The sequence below is a fragment of the Sarcophilus harrisii genome, chromosome 2 (assembly GCF_902635505.1).
Source record: "Sarcophilus harrisii chromosome 2, mSarHar1.11, whole genome shotgun sequence".
Lineage (NCBI taxonomy): Eukaryota > Metazoa > Chordata > Mammalia > Dasyuromorphia > Dasyuridae > Sarcophilus > Sarcophilus harrisii.
Genome location: NC_045427.1, coordinates 355,290,902 through 355,307,919, shown reverse-complemented (window position 1 = coordinate 355,307,919; position 17,018 = coordinate 355,290,902). Strand labels below are relative to the sequence as shown.

Here is a 17,018-nt window from a genome sequence, read left to right as displayed (position 1 = left end):
TATAGTAATAGCAACTTCACCTCCATCTCTCTTATTATATCAGGAGACTGTTTATCTGGTATATAATTGTATATAATTCTGGTTATGGTGACAGATCTCTACTGCTAGAGTTTGCTAGAGTTCTCATTCAAACTTGGGCCCTCTTCAGAGCAAGAACTCATATTTACAAAGTAAGTGAATAGTCTTAGAGAACATTAGTATATAAGAGCAAAAATCATACCAGTTTCTTGAAGGACTCATGCTTGTCACATAGGGGAAGAAGTTTCACTGTTGAATAGCTTCAGAAATTTTCTGTCCCTTGCCTCCTCAAGTGCCCTTTTATTGTCTTGGTACAGTATAGCTATGGCCTTATCTAACTATACTATTACAGTCTTCAGCATTGAAATGCTAACTAAAGGATGCTATTTATATTTCTCTCCAGCTGTGCAACTGCATGTTAAAACTACATTACTAACTATTCAGTTGACATTAATGGAATGTCTGGGAATATGAATAATACAAGATTATGCAGTATTTTTATTTGGAAAAGTGTCAAGAATAATGTTATTCTGCAGACATTTGCAGTTGTGTGGTGAGGAGGTAGGCTTACACAGTGGTGGAGTTTTTTGGTGCCAGCTCTGGTGCCACAGAGCTGAAGATCCATTTTTTCTATATATTTTCATAGTATGACAGAAAAGCAAAAATATCTAGTCTTAATGCTTCTGCTATCTCACCACCCACTCTTTCAACGTTTTAAATTTGGCTTCTAACCTCAGGATTCTACTGAAACTATCCTTTTAAAGATTATTGGTGATTTCTGAACTGCTAAATCTGATAGCCATTTCAAAGTACTCATCTTACTTGTCCTCTCTGTAGATTTTGATATTGTTATTCACCACTTCTTCCTAGATTTTCTCTTTTCCCTTGTTTTTTGTGACTCTTTGCCCTCCGGATCCTTCTCTTACCTGTTTGCTTCTTTTCTATCTTCCTTGCAGCTCCTTTATCCATTTTCAATCTTTCTGTAGCTTCCACCTAAATTGCCTCCAATTGTGTCCTCTGAGACCAAGAACAACAATTGGAATGCTTCTTCCATTGGAGAATTACCCCTTCCAATACTTCCAATGGTACCCTCATTTATTTTCCCCCCTTCCTGGATCCTCCCCTTAATACTCCTCCATGCCAACTTCTCCTGGTTCCTTTATCTAATTCTTTTACTTTCTAGACTTAATTTCCCCCTTTTAGAGTTGGAAAAGACCTTTGAAGTCTTGTAGCCCTAGCTCCTCATTTTACATGTAAGGAAATAGAAGCCTAGATTTTAAGCAGCTGACTTGATTGTCTTTTCTAAAACACAGCACACAGTATTCTGGATTTTATCTGGCTAGTGCACATGATCTCTCTCACTTCCTGACACTGCCTTTTTAAATCCAGCTAAAGGTCATATTGACTTTTTCAATTGGCAAACTTGAATACTTCAATGGTCTTTTCAATTTGGAATCCTATGCAGGTTGCAGCTCAGCCCATGCCTCTGCCTCCTGTGTGATTCTCCCATAAATTTGCCAAAGTAGAACGACCCAGAATGATAGAGGCCTTCACTTTTCTTTTGACATCATGAAGATGAAAGTAAAGTGTCCTGGTGTCCTATCTTTACTCACCTTGTCACAGCCTATCTCTTCTTTTTATCACACATTCCTTAATGATATGTTACAACTATCTTTCTGTAATCCTGCTCTTTCCACCATGTTCAACTCCACATCCCTGTGTGATAATACTCATTTTTAATTCTTTGGAGACTTTTGTATTCCCTGTTTTGGTAGAGTGTACATACATATGTATAACTCATATACAGTTGTAGTGAAGAAGAAAATTGACCCAAGAACGCAACTTCTTGAGAAAAAATCCTACCTGGAAAATGGTAGGATTTGTTGTTGTTGATGAGGAATTGGCCCGAGTAATTAAAGGAAGCTTAATTTGTGTGCCAAAATTCATTTAGCAATTTCCCACTTGGTAGACACTTATTTTGATTCTAATCTTTGCTACTACAAAAACTGATGGTATGAATACATTGCTCATATAAAACCTTTCTATAACAATCACAGAATTTGAGAGTTGGAAGAGAGGCAATCTAGTTTCATATATAAAAGGAATCTATACTATAACATACTCAACAAATTGTGGGCTGTGATTCTTCTAGCACGCTCTTTCTCCTTTCCTGACTGACCTCTATTGCAGTAGCAATAGAGTACCATTTAAAATTTTTCTTTATTTGATCAGTTGCCATAGTAAAAACACATATATTATCAGATGGCCAACCTGTTTTGCTTCTCTCTAGTTGACCAGTTTGCTTCTCAGATAACAGATTCACTTGGTTAGTGGGACCATACACAAAACTCTTAAATGTATGCAGCAGTATATATTCTGTTCACACCACAATAAGGTATCAAAATAGGAACTTTGTGGCTGCTCTGTCATACTATTAACTTATATTAAACTTCCTAAAACCCCTCAAATTTTCCTTTTTCATTTCAGTGGATGTCTTTTCATCTCAGTTATAAAAGTAATTAAAAAAAAAAGGTATAGAACTTTCTAAAGGTAATTAAAAAAAATAGGACTTTATTTTTCCTTTATTAAATCTTGTCTTCAGATCATAGATTTAGATTTGGAATGCCATCTAGCCCCTAGGACTTTATTTTTTCTCTATTAAATCTTGTCTTCAGATCATAGATTTAGATTTGGAATGCCATCTAGCCCCTATCTGTCATTTTACAAAGGAGAAATTTCAGGTCCAGAGATGAAAGTGATTTTTCTAAGACCATACATAAAATTGGTGGCAGAAGCAATGCTCAAACCCAGCTCTTATGACTGCAAATCCATCATTCTTTTGACTATACTGTTGATTCTTGACCTTATCTGATTTAGTCCATCATTCTAGATAGTTGAGATTTTTTTATTTTTGGGGGGGAAGGGGAATCTTGATTCTGCCGTCCAGTGTGTTAGCTATTTTCAAGTTTGGACCAAGCCTCTCATGCTATCCTTGTGGAAAAGATAAAAATGGATAAATATACATAGGTAGATTCAGATTTTGTTGAATGGCTAGATATATACAGTAATTTTGGGATCTGTGCTAATCTTCCCCAAGCAATTTAAGTAATGGCATAGAAAGCATACTTCTCAAAGTTGTATTTAGTACAAATATGAGAAGATGACTAACATGTTTGATGACAGAGTCCAAAAATATCTTATAGGACATTGGGAAAAATCAAGGGGAAAAAAAAAGCATAATGAAGCTCAGGAATCAACTTTCCAGGTACTAGATCTATGGAGAGGGGGCAGCAACAGGATAAAGAGGAGTAATTTTGGCCAAAAAAAAAAAAAGTGCTGTTCTCCTTGGAAAAAAAATCTTAGTCTTTCATAAAGCTGCAACTTCAGTATGTGAATCAATACTGAAATATGATAGCCAAAAAAGTTAATGTTTTCTAAGAGTATGTTGAGATGAATTGTACCCAGAGAGGCAAGCAATAGTCTGTGCTTTATTCTGAGCAGACTATATTTGTAGTTTTCTATTTAGTTCTGGGTGCTCTGTTTTAGGATGAACATTGACTAGCAGCAGTGCATCCTGAAAAAATGTGAATAGGATGTGCAGCACCTCAAAATCATGCCATATGATGGTCACATCATAGTAGCATTAAGCATTTGTAGGATTGTCATCAGGAGGTAGAATTAATTTGTCCTATCCCCAAAGAACAGATCTAGAAAAAACAGTTGAAGTTGTTGAAGAGAATGAGGGAAAACTTTCTGACAATCAAAGGTTGATAACCTTTGTCAGAATTGTTGTTGAAAGTATTCTTATGCAGTTGATTCTTGCTCTCTCCAGTTGCAGTGCTGACTACAAGTTCACTTCTTCAACTTACTGGTTGAGATGGGGGAGTTGGATTACATGTTGCTCCCCATGGCCATCTTTGAGTTCTCTACCCACCACTGTAGAGAGCCAGAACTCTGGAAAAGGTGTTAATCAAAAGAAGACTGGAGGCTGGAGGCTGGAGGACAGACTCTAAGACAAAGACCTTCTTGGTGGCTGTCCTGTCTCCTTCACTTCTCCACGAAGACCAAGGTTCATCTGGAGGTCCCCCAGAAAGCCAGCCTGACCCCAGGCAAAGAAGACAGACTATGAAGGAGATAATAAAGACTTTGGACTTTATTCCTGATTATTCTTATGGTGATTATTCTGCTGAGACCAGGGCCCATTCAGAGGACCTCCAGAGAGCTAACCAGAACATTACACACCACTAGTATTAAGTAACTTTTTTTTCCTTTGAGGTTCATTCAGTCCATCTACCATTCATTCAAAATTCTAGCAGCCATTGTTACCTAATTTCAGACATTCTCCATCTTTCCTTGATGAGTCTAGGGCCTAGCTCAATTTTTCCTTCCCAACACCTGCTCTCATACTATAGTATTAGTATAGTATTCATTCAATATACTCATTCAAAAACCCCAACCTCATAGTTCCTTAACTTATTCTTTTCCCACACAACCTACTTCTCTAGTCCACTTCAGCCATGTACAAACTTGTAGTCCACACACCTATAAAAGATCCATTGATCTTTGAACTTGAATGGGAAAATACATATCTTTAATTGATTTCCTTTTTAATCTTATATATTTTGTTTTATGCATTTAAAATGTTATTTGGAGGAATCTAGAGGTTTCACATACTGCCAAAAGGGGTCCATGGCCCTTGCCCAGAGTAACAAGTTAAGGTTAAGAACCCCTGCCCTGAGTCAAATTTAGAAGAATTGAAGTTGTTCCCCAATTGGTAAATGGGCAAAGGATGTCAGTTGGCAGTTTCCAGATGAAATCAGAGTTATCTGTAGTCATATTAAAAAATGTTCTAAATCACTCTTGATTAGAGAAATGTAAACTAAAACAACTCTGCAGGTACCATATTACACTATCTGATCAACTAATTTGATAGAGAAGGAAAATGACAAAATGAGGGGGATGTGGGAAAATTGGGACGTTAATGCAACTGTTAGTGGAGTTGTAAATGGATCTAATCATTCTAGAAAACAATTTGGAGCTATACTCAAAAGGCTTTAAAATATTCATATCTGTTGATCCAGCAATATATCTATGTCCCAAAGAGAATTTTTTTAAAGGCCTATATGTACATAATTATAGCAACTCTTTTTGTGGTGACAAAGAATTAGAAATTGAGGCAAATCAGGGGGATTGGCTGAACAACTTGCAGTATATGTGATGGTATACCATTGTACTATAAGAAATGAGGAGCAGGATACTTTCAGAAAAGCCTGGAAAGACTTACATGAACTGATAGAAAGTAAAGTGAACAGAAGTTGGATAGAGTGCATAGTCAGGAAGAGTTGAGTTTAAATTTACCTAAAAATAGGAAGTGGCTCAGACACTTCCTATCCATGTGACCCTGGACAAGTCACTTAACTTTTGTCAGCCTCAGTGCTAAAATGGGTATTATAATAGTATCTACCTCCCAGGACTGGCACGAGGATCAAATGAGATAATTGTAAACTGCTGGCACATAGCAGATGCTATGTAACTATTAGCTATGATGATGGTAGTGACATGATGAATAGTTGTTCATGTGAATTCTTGTCCCATGTCATTTCATTCATTGCAGTTCTTGTCTATGCTTTCAAATCAAGTAATATAACTTCATTTATGTGAGTAGGGAACCTACAACCTGTCTCTCTTCTCTTTGTGTGCAGCTTTTATCTGTTTTTATATAAATATTATGTTCAGGATTTACCCAGTACTCTGATGACCTTCCTTTTGTTCTCTTAATATTTAGTGAATAACAATGCAACATTTTGACTTCTCACTTTATTATCTGATGCCTTTTATTCTTGTTATATAACTGGCTTTTTCCTTTTATAGTCATATGTTCTCAGTAGTATTTTTTATGTCACTTGCATAAAGATAATCATAAGTAACATACTGTACCCTACGGATGCCCAATAAAACTTAAAAAGAAAACTAATGAAGGAATTTGGTGAATCTAGTTTGTTTATTAAACTTAAATCATTGTTGATATGTTTTAGTTATATATATTAATATTCTTTTTCTTCTTCTTAAAGGTGTCAAGATCCTGCCCTCCCAGAAAATCTTGCAATGATTGGATTGGACCCCCAGATAGATATTCAAACCTCCGACCGATCAAATTTTATATCCCTGAAAATGAATCTCCTTTGGAACAGCAGCTTAGAAAATTAAGACAAGAAACACAAGAATGGAACCAACAATATTGGGCAAACCAGAATCAGACATTTAATAAGGTGAGCATAAGTTTTAACAAAATGTAAGTTGAGTTGTTGGCCACTTGGTGGTGCTAAAAGTGCCTTTATTTCTTTAGTTATTTGGTAGTTTATACTTAATTTAAATCTCAATTCACACTATGTAAAAATAGTTTGAAAAGTCATTATTATTGTATTGTGAATTTGAAATTGTATACACACATGATACATAAAGAATACAACTATGTGTGTAGAATTGTTTTGTGTAATTTGACCCCATTCTTTCTAAGATTTTAAATTTCTTGCCATAACATTTTATATACAATTAAAAATAAATACAAAAAATTAAAATTTAAAAATATTTTTTAAATTATAGTTTATAAAAATAAATATGAATATTTAAATTGATGTGTATATATGTGTATAATATTTTTATCCATTCTGGTGATCTGTCAAAAATGTGTATCCTATTCTGTGAGTTTAGAAGCAAGCTTTATACAATCAGAAGTTTGTTTTAGAATTTCCTGTGCTCCCTATCTCTGAAAAATGCTTATGAAACTGAACTGAATTTTGTTAGTATAAAAATATGCAAGGAGATAGGAAGGAAATCGAGGTCTCAAACTTCTTAGATTTCTGTATGTTATATTCTCTTTGTGGATGTGGAGAATGAAAAAAAGAAGAAAGCAGTGGAGAATTGGGACAAGAATTAGGACAGGATGGTATGAGTAATAATCAATAATTAGCAATTCAACGTTGTGATTTTATTAATATTTCTAATTATGTTTATTATATTGACAAGTATAAACTGATATTATGTAAGAAAAACAGTTTTGAAGAGGGTTTAAATAAATAGAAAGCAGTAAATGATACTGCCAAATACAGGCAATTTTAGTACAAGACTCTTATAATGCGTTAACTTAACTCTGAGCTATCATGCTGCTCTGTGCAAGGCACTGTGCTAAACACTGTGAATACAAAGATGATATACAAACCTGATATTAAAGATCTTGAAAATATAGTAAAGGGATAGGACATATATACCAATAATTACACCATAAATCAGAATGTGATAAATGCAGAGAACAAACCAATCAAAGAAAGATTGGGGAGGAAAGGATTTCTTTTAAAATGATAGAGTGGCACCCAAGCAGCATCTTGAGGTAAAAGAGCAGGATTTTATCATGTGGAGATGAGGAAGAAGGGCCTTCCAGGTGTGAGGGATGATGTTGCTCAATGGCAAGAGAGGTAGGGAAGGGTAGGAAAAGAGAAGAGAATGACCAGTCACCTATTCTGGATATATTCCTAGGCTTACCTGGAGTGTGACCCTAGGATGCTGGCACACCTGGCCCAGGTGCTGGGCACACCTTTCAATATAATAGTGCACAAAGGGAAGTAGGAGAAATAAGTTTGGGAAGAAACATTTGAGCCAGTGATAAAATGTCTTCAATTTCAGTCATACAATTTCAGAAAATGACAGTCATCATCTTTTAGGAAAAAGAAGCGTTTATTCACTCAAGATTGAAAGCTAGAGGTCTGGGACTAAAAGACGAAACAGGTTAGTTCAACGGTCTTTTTTTTTTTTTTTTTTTTTTTATAACGATGCCATTTTAATAATACTAATGTTTAGTTCTTCAAAGTTCACAAAACCTTTTATAGCACATTGGGGACCTCACAACAGTCCTGTCATTCTAATCTTACTAAGTCAAGTGATTTGCTCATGATTCCCCAGCAAGTGAATGTCTGAGATAAGATTTGATTCTTCCTGATTACCAGTTCAATATTCTGTCTACTAGGCCAGTTTTTAGATAAATAGTCTATTAGTCAACTTATTTGTGACTTGCATTTTAGGAGGACATTTTTAGAATTATGCTCAGGGATATTTTATTATTTCCCTGGTTTTCTCTCAAATGACTGAGAATGCAATCTATCTAACCTTTCTCTACATGTGCAACTTTTGTCCCTGTCTTCCCATAAATTCAATGTCCTCAAGGTCTTTCTTAATGTTTTTTAACATTACAGAGTTATCAGAATGACAGTCAGGCTATCCCTTGCTCTCAATATGTACCTTTTCCCATCACATGTTGCCTTGCTGATCTCTTTTAGGCTATTTCATTGTACTTAAGTCATCATTGATTATAAGCCATTTACAATATATGCCCAAACTGTTAGATCACCCATCTCTGATACGTGAGAGATGATGGTGTTTCTCAATTCACAGTCTTTTTGGCATAACTGTTAGAATAATGGTGCTTAAAAGAAAAGTTTTGGTCAGAGGCTCACAAATCTAGAGCTGAAAGAGACTTCAAAGGCCAGCGTAGTCCAACACTCTCATTTTGTAAATGGAAAAAACTGGAGGTTCATGGAAGTTAAGTGACTTGCTCAGGTTATTTATGTTGAGAGCCTGGAATTGTTGGAAGTGCTACATATTTTATTTTATTTTTATTTTTAATGTCTCATTAGTGCCTTAACAGATATCAATGTAAATTGATTCTCTTTGTTCTTCACCTGTGGCCAATAAGGTACAACCGAGCAAAACAAACCAACATATTGGCCATAACTAACAATACATCCCATTCTGCACTGGAAGTCCACTACCTCTGCTTAGAGGAGGAAACCATGTTTTGAATTCTCTGACTTCCAGGGCTTATGTTTTTTTGTTTGTTTTATTTTTTAAAAATCTTGTGTTGATGCTATGTCTCTTTTTTTTTTTTTTAAATACATATACATATATATATTACTGTCACTTTCTGACTATTCCCTCCAAATACTCCCTTGTAACCAGTATAATTAAATATAATAGATCATGTCTAAAAATAGAGGTAAAAATCTCATATGTACAAAAATATTTGTAGCAGTATTCTTTGTAGCAGCAAAGAAGTAGAACCCAAGGAGATGTCTCTAAACCAATTGGGGAACAGCTGATCAAATTGTGATATATTATTGTGTTGTAATAAATTATATATATATATATATATATATATAAGAATTTGTGAAGGTGGAAACAGAAGGAAGCAAAACCAATAATAAAATTTACATGACAACTATAATAAAAGAAATGATAAATGATGAACAGGCTGATTTCAGAAAAGCCTGAAAAGACTTACATGAAATGATGCTAAATGAAGTCTAGAATGAAGTCAGCTGTTCCCTATCTACTTGGGTTCTACTTCTTTGCCGCTACAAAAAAATATTTTTGTACACATGAGATTTTTACCTCTTAAAAGTGAGATTGCTAGGTCAAAAGGTTTATACAAAATGGGTATAATTTCAAATTGTTTTTCAGAACAGTTGAATAAATTTACAGTTATACATGCAATACTGTTACTGTCATCCCACAACTCCTCTATACTAGTTTGCCTTTTTACTTCTTTGCCACATAGATGGTTATAAGATGAAATTTCAAAATTGCTTTATTTATGTCTTGTTATTAATGATTTCATAAGTTCTATCATATTGTTATTGATGGTAAAGAACTTACTGCTACAGTTTTGCTAAACCTGTTTTGTTCATCCCTTCTCAAAGCTGCCTTTATCCCAATTGTAATTTCTCATTGGATTTCTTTATCATTATTTGATCTGGTGCAATTTTTAGATTTTTTGTTGGAATAGATAAGACCGTCCCAACAGCCATCTTGGTTGGAAATACCAAATTAAATAATCCCAGTCTTCAATATCTCCCCTCCCTGTTTTCTCCAAGATAAAATAAAAGTTGTCTGTTACATAAGACTTTCTAGAATGTAATTCCAACTTGTCTTTCCAATCTTATTTTTTATTATTCTCACAGTACTGTTATTTCCCCATATGATGCTTCCCGCCCCCCTAGCAAACCAATAGAGACCTTGTTCAACAATAGCATCTGGCCTTTGCAAAGCACTAGATTAGATGTGAATAAAAAGATATCAAAAACAGAAAAGTATATAATCTCTTTAATTATGATCTTTAGAATATTTTGTGTGGCTCTTGACAGCAGTTGGAAAACCCCAATCCAGACCTGCCTTAGAGCATGGCCCATGAACTAAAAATGATTTTTGCATTTTGAAATACATACTACTTTAAAATGTGAAAACTGTCCTAACCTCAAATGTTTTTTCAGGCCACAGAATTTAGTCTGAAAGCCAGTTTGCCAATAACAATTCTAGAATTAAAAAAAATATATATAGTAGTTTTAGGATTTCTATAGATACATATAACACACACATATAGTATAAGTCTCCTAAAACAATCATTCTTCCCTATTCAATGTATCTTTACATAGAAGGGCCTACTATAAATAAAAGATAAAAATACCTCCAGGTCCCATCAGCTTTAGAGACGTATAATAAAGCTGCTAATAAAGATTAACAACTGGGAAGTCATTTAGATGTGATATACACTAATCTTTCCCCTGAGAAATGGCCTGAAACCACAGTTATTTCTTCTTTTTTTCCCGTGAGGCAATTAGGGTTAAATGACTTGCCTAGGATCACACAGCTAGGATGTGTTAAGTGTCTGAGACCAGATTTGAACTCGGGTCTTCCTGACTTCAGGGCTGGTGCTCTTTATCCACTGTGCCACTTAGCTGCCCCCAACCACATTTATTTCTACTAAAATAACCTATATGATATATACACAATTTGGTATGTACACAGGATTGAATTTCAGACTAGAATGCCTGAAGGGAAAAAGTCTCTCACCTAGTAACTCTGCTCTCTCATAATGGTGTTGCATTTCTTATTTTGTGTTTTTTAAATAGTAAAAAAGTTTATGATAGAAATATAAATCTGAAATTATATATTTTCCTTATACTTCTTTAAATGATTGGAAGCAAAACTGAACTCTATACTCTAGTTATAGTAGCAAAAATTTTTTCCTGCCTAAATCTGTATCATTGTTTTATGTCTAAATTAACTTTTCAGGTAAAAAAATAACATTGAATGCAGAAGAAATGGCAGACTTTTACAAGGATTTCTTAAGTAAAAATTTTCAAAAGCATATGTACTATAACAGGTAGGTGTATCTTTTTATTTTAACACAGCTGAGAAAACTAAATCCAAATGGTTTATAATGCACATTAATTCACAGTAATAGTCTCTTTAAACTTAACAATCTCATCTTTATGTAAGAGACATACATTCCTACTGCCAACCTACTACTCAGAATATTTAAATTTTGAAATGATCTGTTTAACCTTCTTATTTTAGCCTTCTTCATGGTCTAACAGAAAGTTTAAAGGTTTGAGAAATATCAGATAAGAAAGCGTCTTAGGAATATTCTAGTCCAACTCTTTAGTTTTATAGAGAAGGAATTGAGGCTCCTATAGGTGAAGAGATGTAGCCAAAGTAACAGAACTAGGATTTGTCTTGCTGCTTCAGATTTCAAATGGAAAAAACATTTCCTTTTTACCATACTAAATTCCTAAAATGTGTTTCTAAATGGTGATTTAGTACTTTGAACTAGGTTTTTAATCAAACAAGTATCTATTGTACTTAATTTCTTTCTTCAGCTTCTGATGTGAGAATATGACTGTGTTCTCTGTAGGTGTACAACACCACATGACCTAAAATCTGTCTAGGCAAAGCTTCTATGGAAAGTAAACAATAAACTTTAAGCAAAGTTGTAAAGTGGATGAAGCCCACAGCCTTCTCTTTGTCTTTTTACCCATTTGGTAACATTCCCTCCCCTCTTAGGTGCCTGGTACTTTACTATTATTTCCTCCTGTTCTCTGCAAAATAGGGTTATTATGTCCGTAGAAGCTGAGGGATGTGTCTATTAGTTCATTTAGTACATAGGAAAGTGAAGTTTTGCTGTTAACTCTCACAACTCATTGTAAAGTTGGTGAAATTCCATTTGTGAAACCAAGTCAGACTTCATGAATCATAGTCATATATATGAGCTACTTGTAATTATACCTAATGACCTTGCAATGCAATACAATAATGCTTACAAATTTCATTAAATAACTTTTAAGTCTTTTATTACCATACTTATCCTCAGCCATGTGTGCTTGGTTTTTATAGTTTATTAATAATATGGTACCATTGACTACTTATAACTTATGTACGTGAAGTGAGAGGGAACGCTAGCAATGGAGTCTTAGCCTCAATTGCATAATTTCAAATTTTACATTTTTAAAATCTAATAAAAAGTATTGTAGAAATCAATATGTGATACTCATGTATGATAGACTCATTCTCAATAAATCTAGACAAAATATTTAGTGACTCTTCATACTGATTTTTATTAAAGCATTGCTTTCCTTTTGTATGGTCATCCATCAATAAATTCACAGACTTAAGAGAATCTCAAATGTTAAAAGGGAACAGAGACTTTAGCACATGATGTCACAACAAGTGGAGCTTGAGAGCTCATGTTCTACACTCCTTTCATTTTACAGAGGAAGAAATTGAAGCTTTCTTGTCCAGGGTCACATAGTGAATGCATGGTAGAACCTAGGTTTCCAATTTTTTAACCCTGTGTACTTTTCACTATAACATGTTCTAAAAATTTACACATCAGTTGTTTAGAATTCAGGGCACATTTTCTCATAGAAGTGATGTTGCAAGTTGTGATTAGGTTCCCAGGCCCTCCCCTGAAGTAATAGAAATTTAAATAGTGTTCTCTTGTGGCTTGGGTAGTTAAATAGTTTTCAGAATAACTATGGAAGGTTTTATGTAATATGCTATTTCACATCATCTGCTTGCCATCCCTTTGCTTTATGTGTGAGCTCTTGTTTGTTATTTCCTCCTCCTGTCTCAAGTGTTGATAAAGTACTCTGAGCCTATTCCAGAACAGAAGTCCTGTGTTCACTCATCAGCTCATTTGACTGAAAGTAATGGCATGACCTACATACTTATTAGCATTCTGGCTCTGAGATAAGACTTAGCTTTCAGAATATGGGACTCTTGACTTGAGTTATAGATTCTATATGAGCATTACTACTTTAATTGGGGACTAAGTATAGTAATGCTAAATGTAAGTTTCAGTATATTCTTGAGGATTTTTAAAATCAAGTAAGACTATGATTATGCATGAAATGGATCAGCAATTTTTTGTATTTAGACAATTCAAAAACTGCTTTTTGGGGAATTAAAATGAAAGAAAAACTTATGAAATTGAGCCACTAAATGAGAACAGAGGACCTCTATAATCTTTCTCAGGTCAGTGTCAGTGATAAATTAATCTAACCACTCTTGTAACCATTATGGGGGAGGAGGTGGAGCCTGTCTTTTTTCCCTTTGAGCATGAAATGTGTTGCTCCTGTAAATAGGGTCCCAGGATCAGGCATTGTCCATACATACAGTGTAGCCCCCCCCTTCCCAACTCCCACAGAGTTTGTTCAAGTACTTCATTACCTATTCAACATATCCCCTGGCATTCATCTACCAAGTCTTTTTTCTCAAAGAAAGCTTTCTAACATGTATAGAAAATCCATCAAATTTCAGCATTTCTTCCTAAGGCCACCAATGTTCCTTATTTCTTGGAAACTCAAGTCAGGAATGAGCTTACATCATCCGAATAAGCAAAAGATAGTTGCACAAAGGGCTTAGCCCTGATTCATTTTGAAAGCTAATAGAGTTCTCAGGAGAATGATGAACAAAGTCTAATAAAATAGAACTTAATAAGGATAAATGTAAAGTTCTGCATTTAGAGTTTTAAAAAATCAACTGTATAAGTTGGATGGAGAATATAGATCTAAACAAACAATAATAGTTCATTGGACAAAGGTCTAGGGGGTTTAGTACATTGCAAACTCCATATAAACCACAGAGTATCATCAGAGTCAAGAAAGACTGAAAGGTGGATCTCTGTTTCATAGTAAGAAATACTACTTCTACAAGTAGTCAGTTTCTATTACTGGAGATAATTCAAGGAGAAACTGGATATTCTCTTAGGGATTCTAGTACTAGTTTTGAGATTCTGTGATTTCCTGTAATAAATTTTTTAAAATATTATTTTAAAATATTAAATGATAAAAAGACCTCATTAATCATAAATATTATCATATCCTTCCTACTGTTTAATTGTAATAAATATTTAATGTTTGTGGCAGTTTAAGGAAATGGAAAAATTATTAACAGAGGAGGATAGTAAGCTGAACTCTGGTTTTGGTACTGGATCTTTTCTCTGATGTTTAGAATATTAATCATAATTTATTGTTGCATGTAATATATAATGCTACTTGTTCTTTTTCTTGTGGTGAAATCTAGAGACTGGTACAAACGTAATTTTACTATCACCTTGTTCATGGGAAGAGTGGCTCTAGAGAGGATTTGGAAGAAGCTTGGATTCAAACAGGTGAAGAACAATTAGAAGCATGCCTACATCTCCCTTTACCAGCTCTTTGCTGACTGTGACATACATCTATTTACCTTGAACATAATTATTTCATATGAAAATGACTTAAACTCAACTTTTGTAGATGATAAAAAAATTTTTTTAAGTAAACAAAAGGCTTTAAGAAATTTTTCCATTGAGAGTCACTTTTATATTCCTGCTACAACAACCCAAGCCATTATTGTAATTTATATGACTTGGAATAGATTGTGGAAGAGTGGTTCAGAGAACTTTCAGGTTTCACCTTGCTTTTTGCTCTACATAATTTTTCCTGATAAAGATAAGTATTATGATGATTTTAATTCTTGAGTTTGCAGTTTTTGGTCAGCATGTTTTGAGAAAAGATCAAGATTCTATAATTCGTTGTGCCAGATTTGCCTAAAATATACTTTAAAAGGAATTGAGATTCCCCTTATGAGGTAATCACAATTTGAGATAATTAAGCCATCATAAACATTAACTATCCCCAGTATATATATCCATGTGCTGGTCAGACATCGTATTTGTTGCCAAAGATTTAGAGAAATACTTGGTCCTTATTTTGAAATTGAATATCCTTTGAAACAAAGGTTTGAAATCGTGATTATATTGCAATTAAAAATTTAAGGTTTTTTTTTTAAAATAAATCAATAAGAATGTGTGTACAAATGAAACTGTAACTGTTGTTCAAAATATTTCTGGAACTCCTCTCCAGAAGTTACCTCCTAATCTTTTGAATATTTTAATTTGTAACATATCTTTATCTTCAAAGGGTGATTGGAATTTTTGAAACATCGAGAAGCCATGTCTAGCAAATGAAGTAGGTGGTACTGCTGATTGGGATAGCTTTGGGTTCCAAACAAGCTGTGATTCTAAAATAGTGAGTGGTTTTTTCCTGTAGCTATTAAACTGGCCTCAAGTGTCCCAAAAGAGGTTTCTGAAATTGTCTTTAAGATCTCAGCAGCATATATGTTGATCTAGTAAAAGAAAAAGAAACTATTTTTTGTTCTACTGGCTTAAATCATCCCTTTAGTAATGGGACAGATCAGCACTGATTAGTGCTTGACAAATAGTGCTACTGAATAGGGCATCATTGGACTTTTAGCAAGAATCCCTGGAAAGTAAGAATGAAGAATTCCAGTGATTTGGAACTGGCTTATTGAACTTTTTCATATAAATATTATGTTTCTCTCAAGAAGAAAATTGAGCTACAGAACATATTTTGAGAAACTTAAAATATCTGACTTGAATTCACAAAAACAAGAAAATGTTTCCAGTTTCACAGTAGGATGAAACTTAATGTCAGGGCCCTTTGAAGTTTGGCGTTAAAAGGTTCTGGTGTTAAAAATATTATATTCCTTAACCATCTTGGCCAAGGATTTTGGAGCTTTATTGAACAGAGCTCTTTGCTGATTTGTTCTTCACCTCTTAAATTTGGCCTAATCTCTGCTAACTTTGTATGCCTTTGTCATCTGCCTTAAGGACATCCGGTTTTGAGAAAAAGCCATATATTATCAATATTGTGGGGAAAGCACCAAGTTTGAAAGTCAGGGAAATTCTAATTCTGGTTTAGGCCTTTAATCATTGTGTGATCTTGGGAAGGTCAATTCTTTTTAGACCTCAGGTTTCTTTTTGGTAAAGGATCTATATATTCCAATATACTTATCTTAAAATATGTTTTTCATTTTATAGAGCTTTTGTTGGCATAATGCTTTTAGCAACTGAATACATAAATATGATTACTAAAATCAAAATCGATCAGATCATCTTTAAGAAATAGTAGTCGGTCATGTCTCAATGCCAAATGTTAACTTGGGATTCTTTAGTGTCAACTCTGTTTATTTCTGGAGGTATAAATGTGCCGACAGGATTGATAGGAAATAAGGATGTACTTTGGCTTTAAGCTTTTCCTGAATTATAAATATTTAAGTAAGTAATCATTTTAATGTTATTGATATCACAGATAAACAGAAGCAAATAATTTCAAGATCATTTTGAATTGATCGTATGTTTACAAAAAATTATTTTATTTATATCATTTCTTTTTAAAAGAAAATCTTCCTCAATTTCCTATGACATTATAAGTAACCATCTTCAGATTTTAGGATTTAATTTTGGTTGTATCAGTATTTAAATTTTTAAATATTTTTTCCTGTGCAAATGTTGTTATGTACATTTCCATTTGGTAGAAATTCTTTTCATCAGTGCTTTTAAAAATTAAATTAAAAATTATGTGTTTTCTATTTCTTTTTCTATTTTTTATGGTTTTTATAAATATTCATTTCACTTTCACTTTTGTGACAACAAGAAAATGCAGGCTTCAAACTACAGTGGAGATAACAGTCTTCCTTGCCTAGAGTGAGAGTGAGAGTCCAAAGTGAAAAGAGGTGTTGGGTAGGGGAGGGTTGGGGAGGGGGGAACCAGCATGTCCAAGCTAGAAGGGATCTCAGAATCCTGGTGCTTGAGCTGAAAATTAGAGCTA

General features: G+C 34.0%; 1 protein-coding gene across 9 annotated transcripts in view; it reads left to right on the top strand.

Moving 5' to 3' along the window:
- The window catches only part of LOC100924867 (cytochrome c oxidase assembly factor 8), a 39,594-nt gene that overhangs the window by 4,962 nt on the left and 17,614 nt on the right, over window positions 1–17,018 (top strand). For 7 of the 9 annotated variants that reach the window (XM_031953180.1, XM_031953182.1, XM_031953185.1 and 4 more), the window contains exons 2-5: window positions 6,090–6,287; window positions 7,737–7,800; window positions 11,140–11,230; window positions 14,431–14,518. In XM_031953180.1, the coding sequence (XP_031809040.1) occupies window positions 6,090–6,287; window positions 7,737–7,800; window positions 11,140–11,230; window positions 14,431–14,518 (441 nt within the window). The remainder of the gene's footprint in view (window positions 1–6,089; window positions 6,288–7,736; window positions 7,801–11,139; window positions 11,231–14,430; window positions 14,519–17,018) is intronic. The other 2 variants (XM_031953186.1, XM_031953188.1) reach the window with 1 other exon arrangement.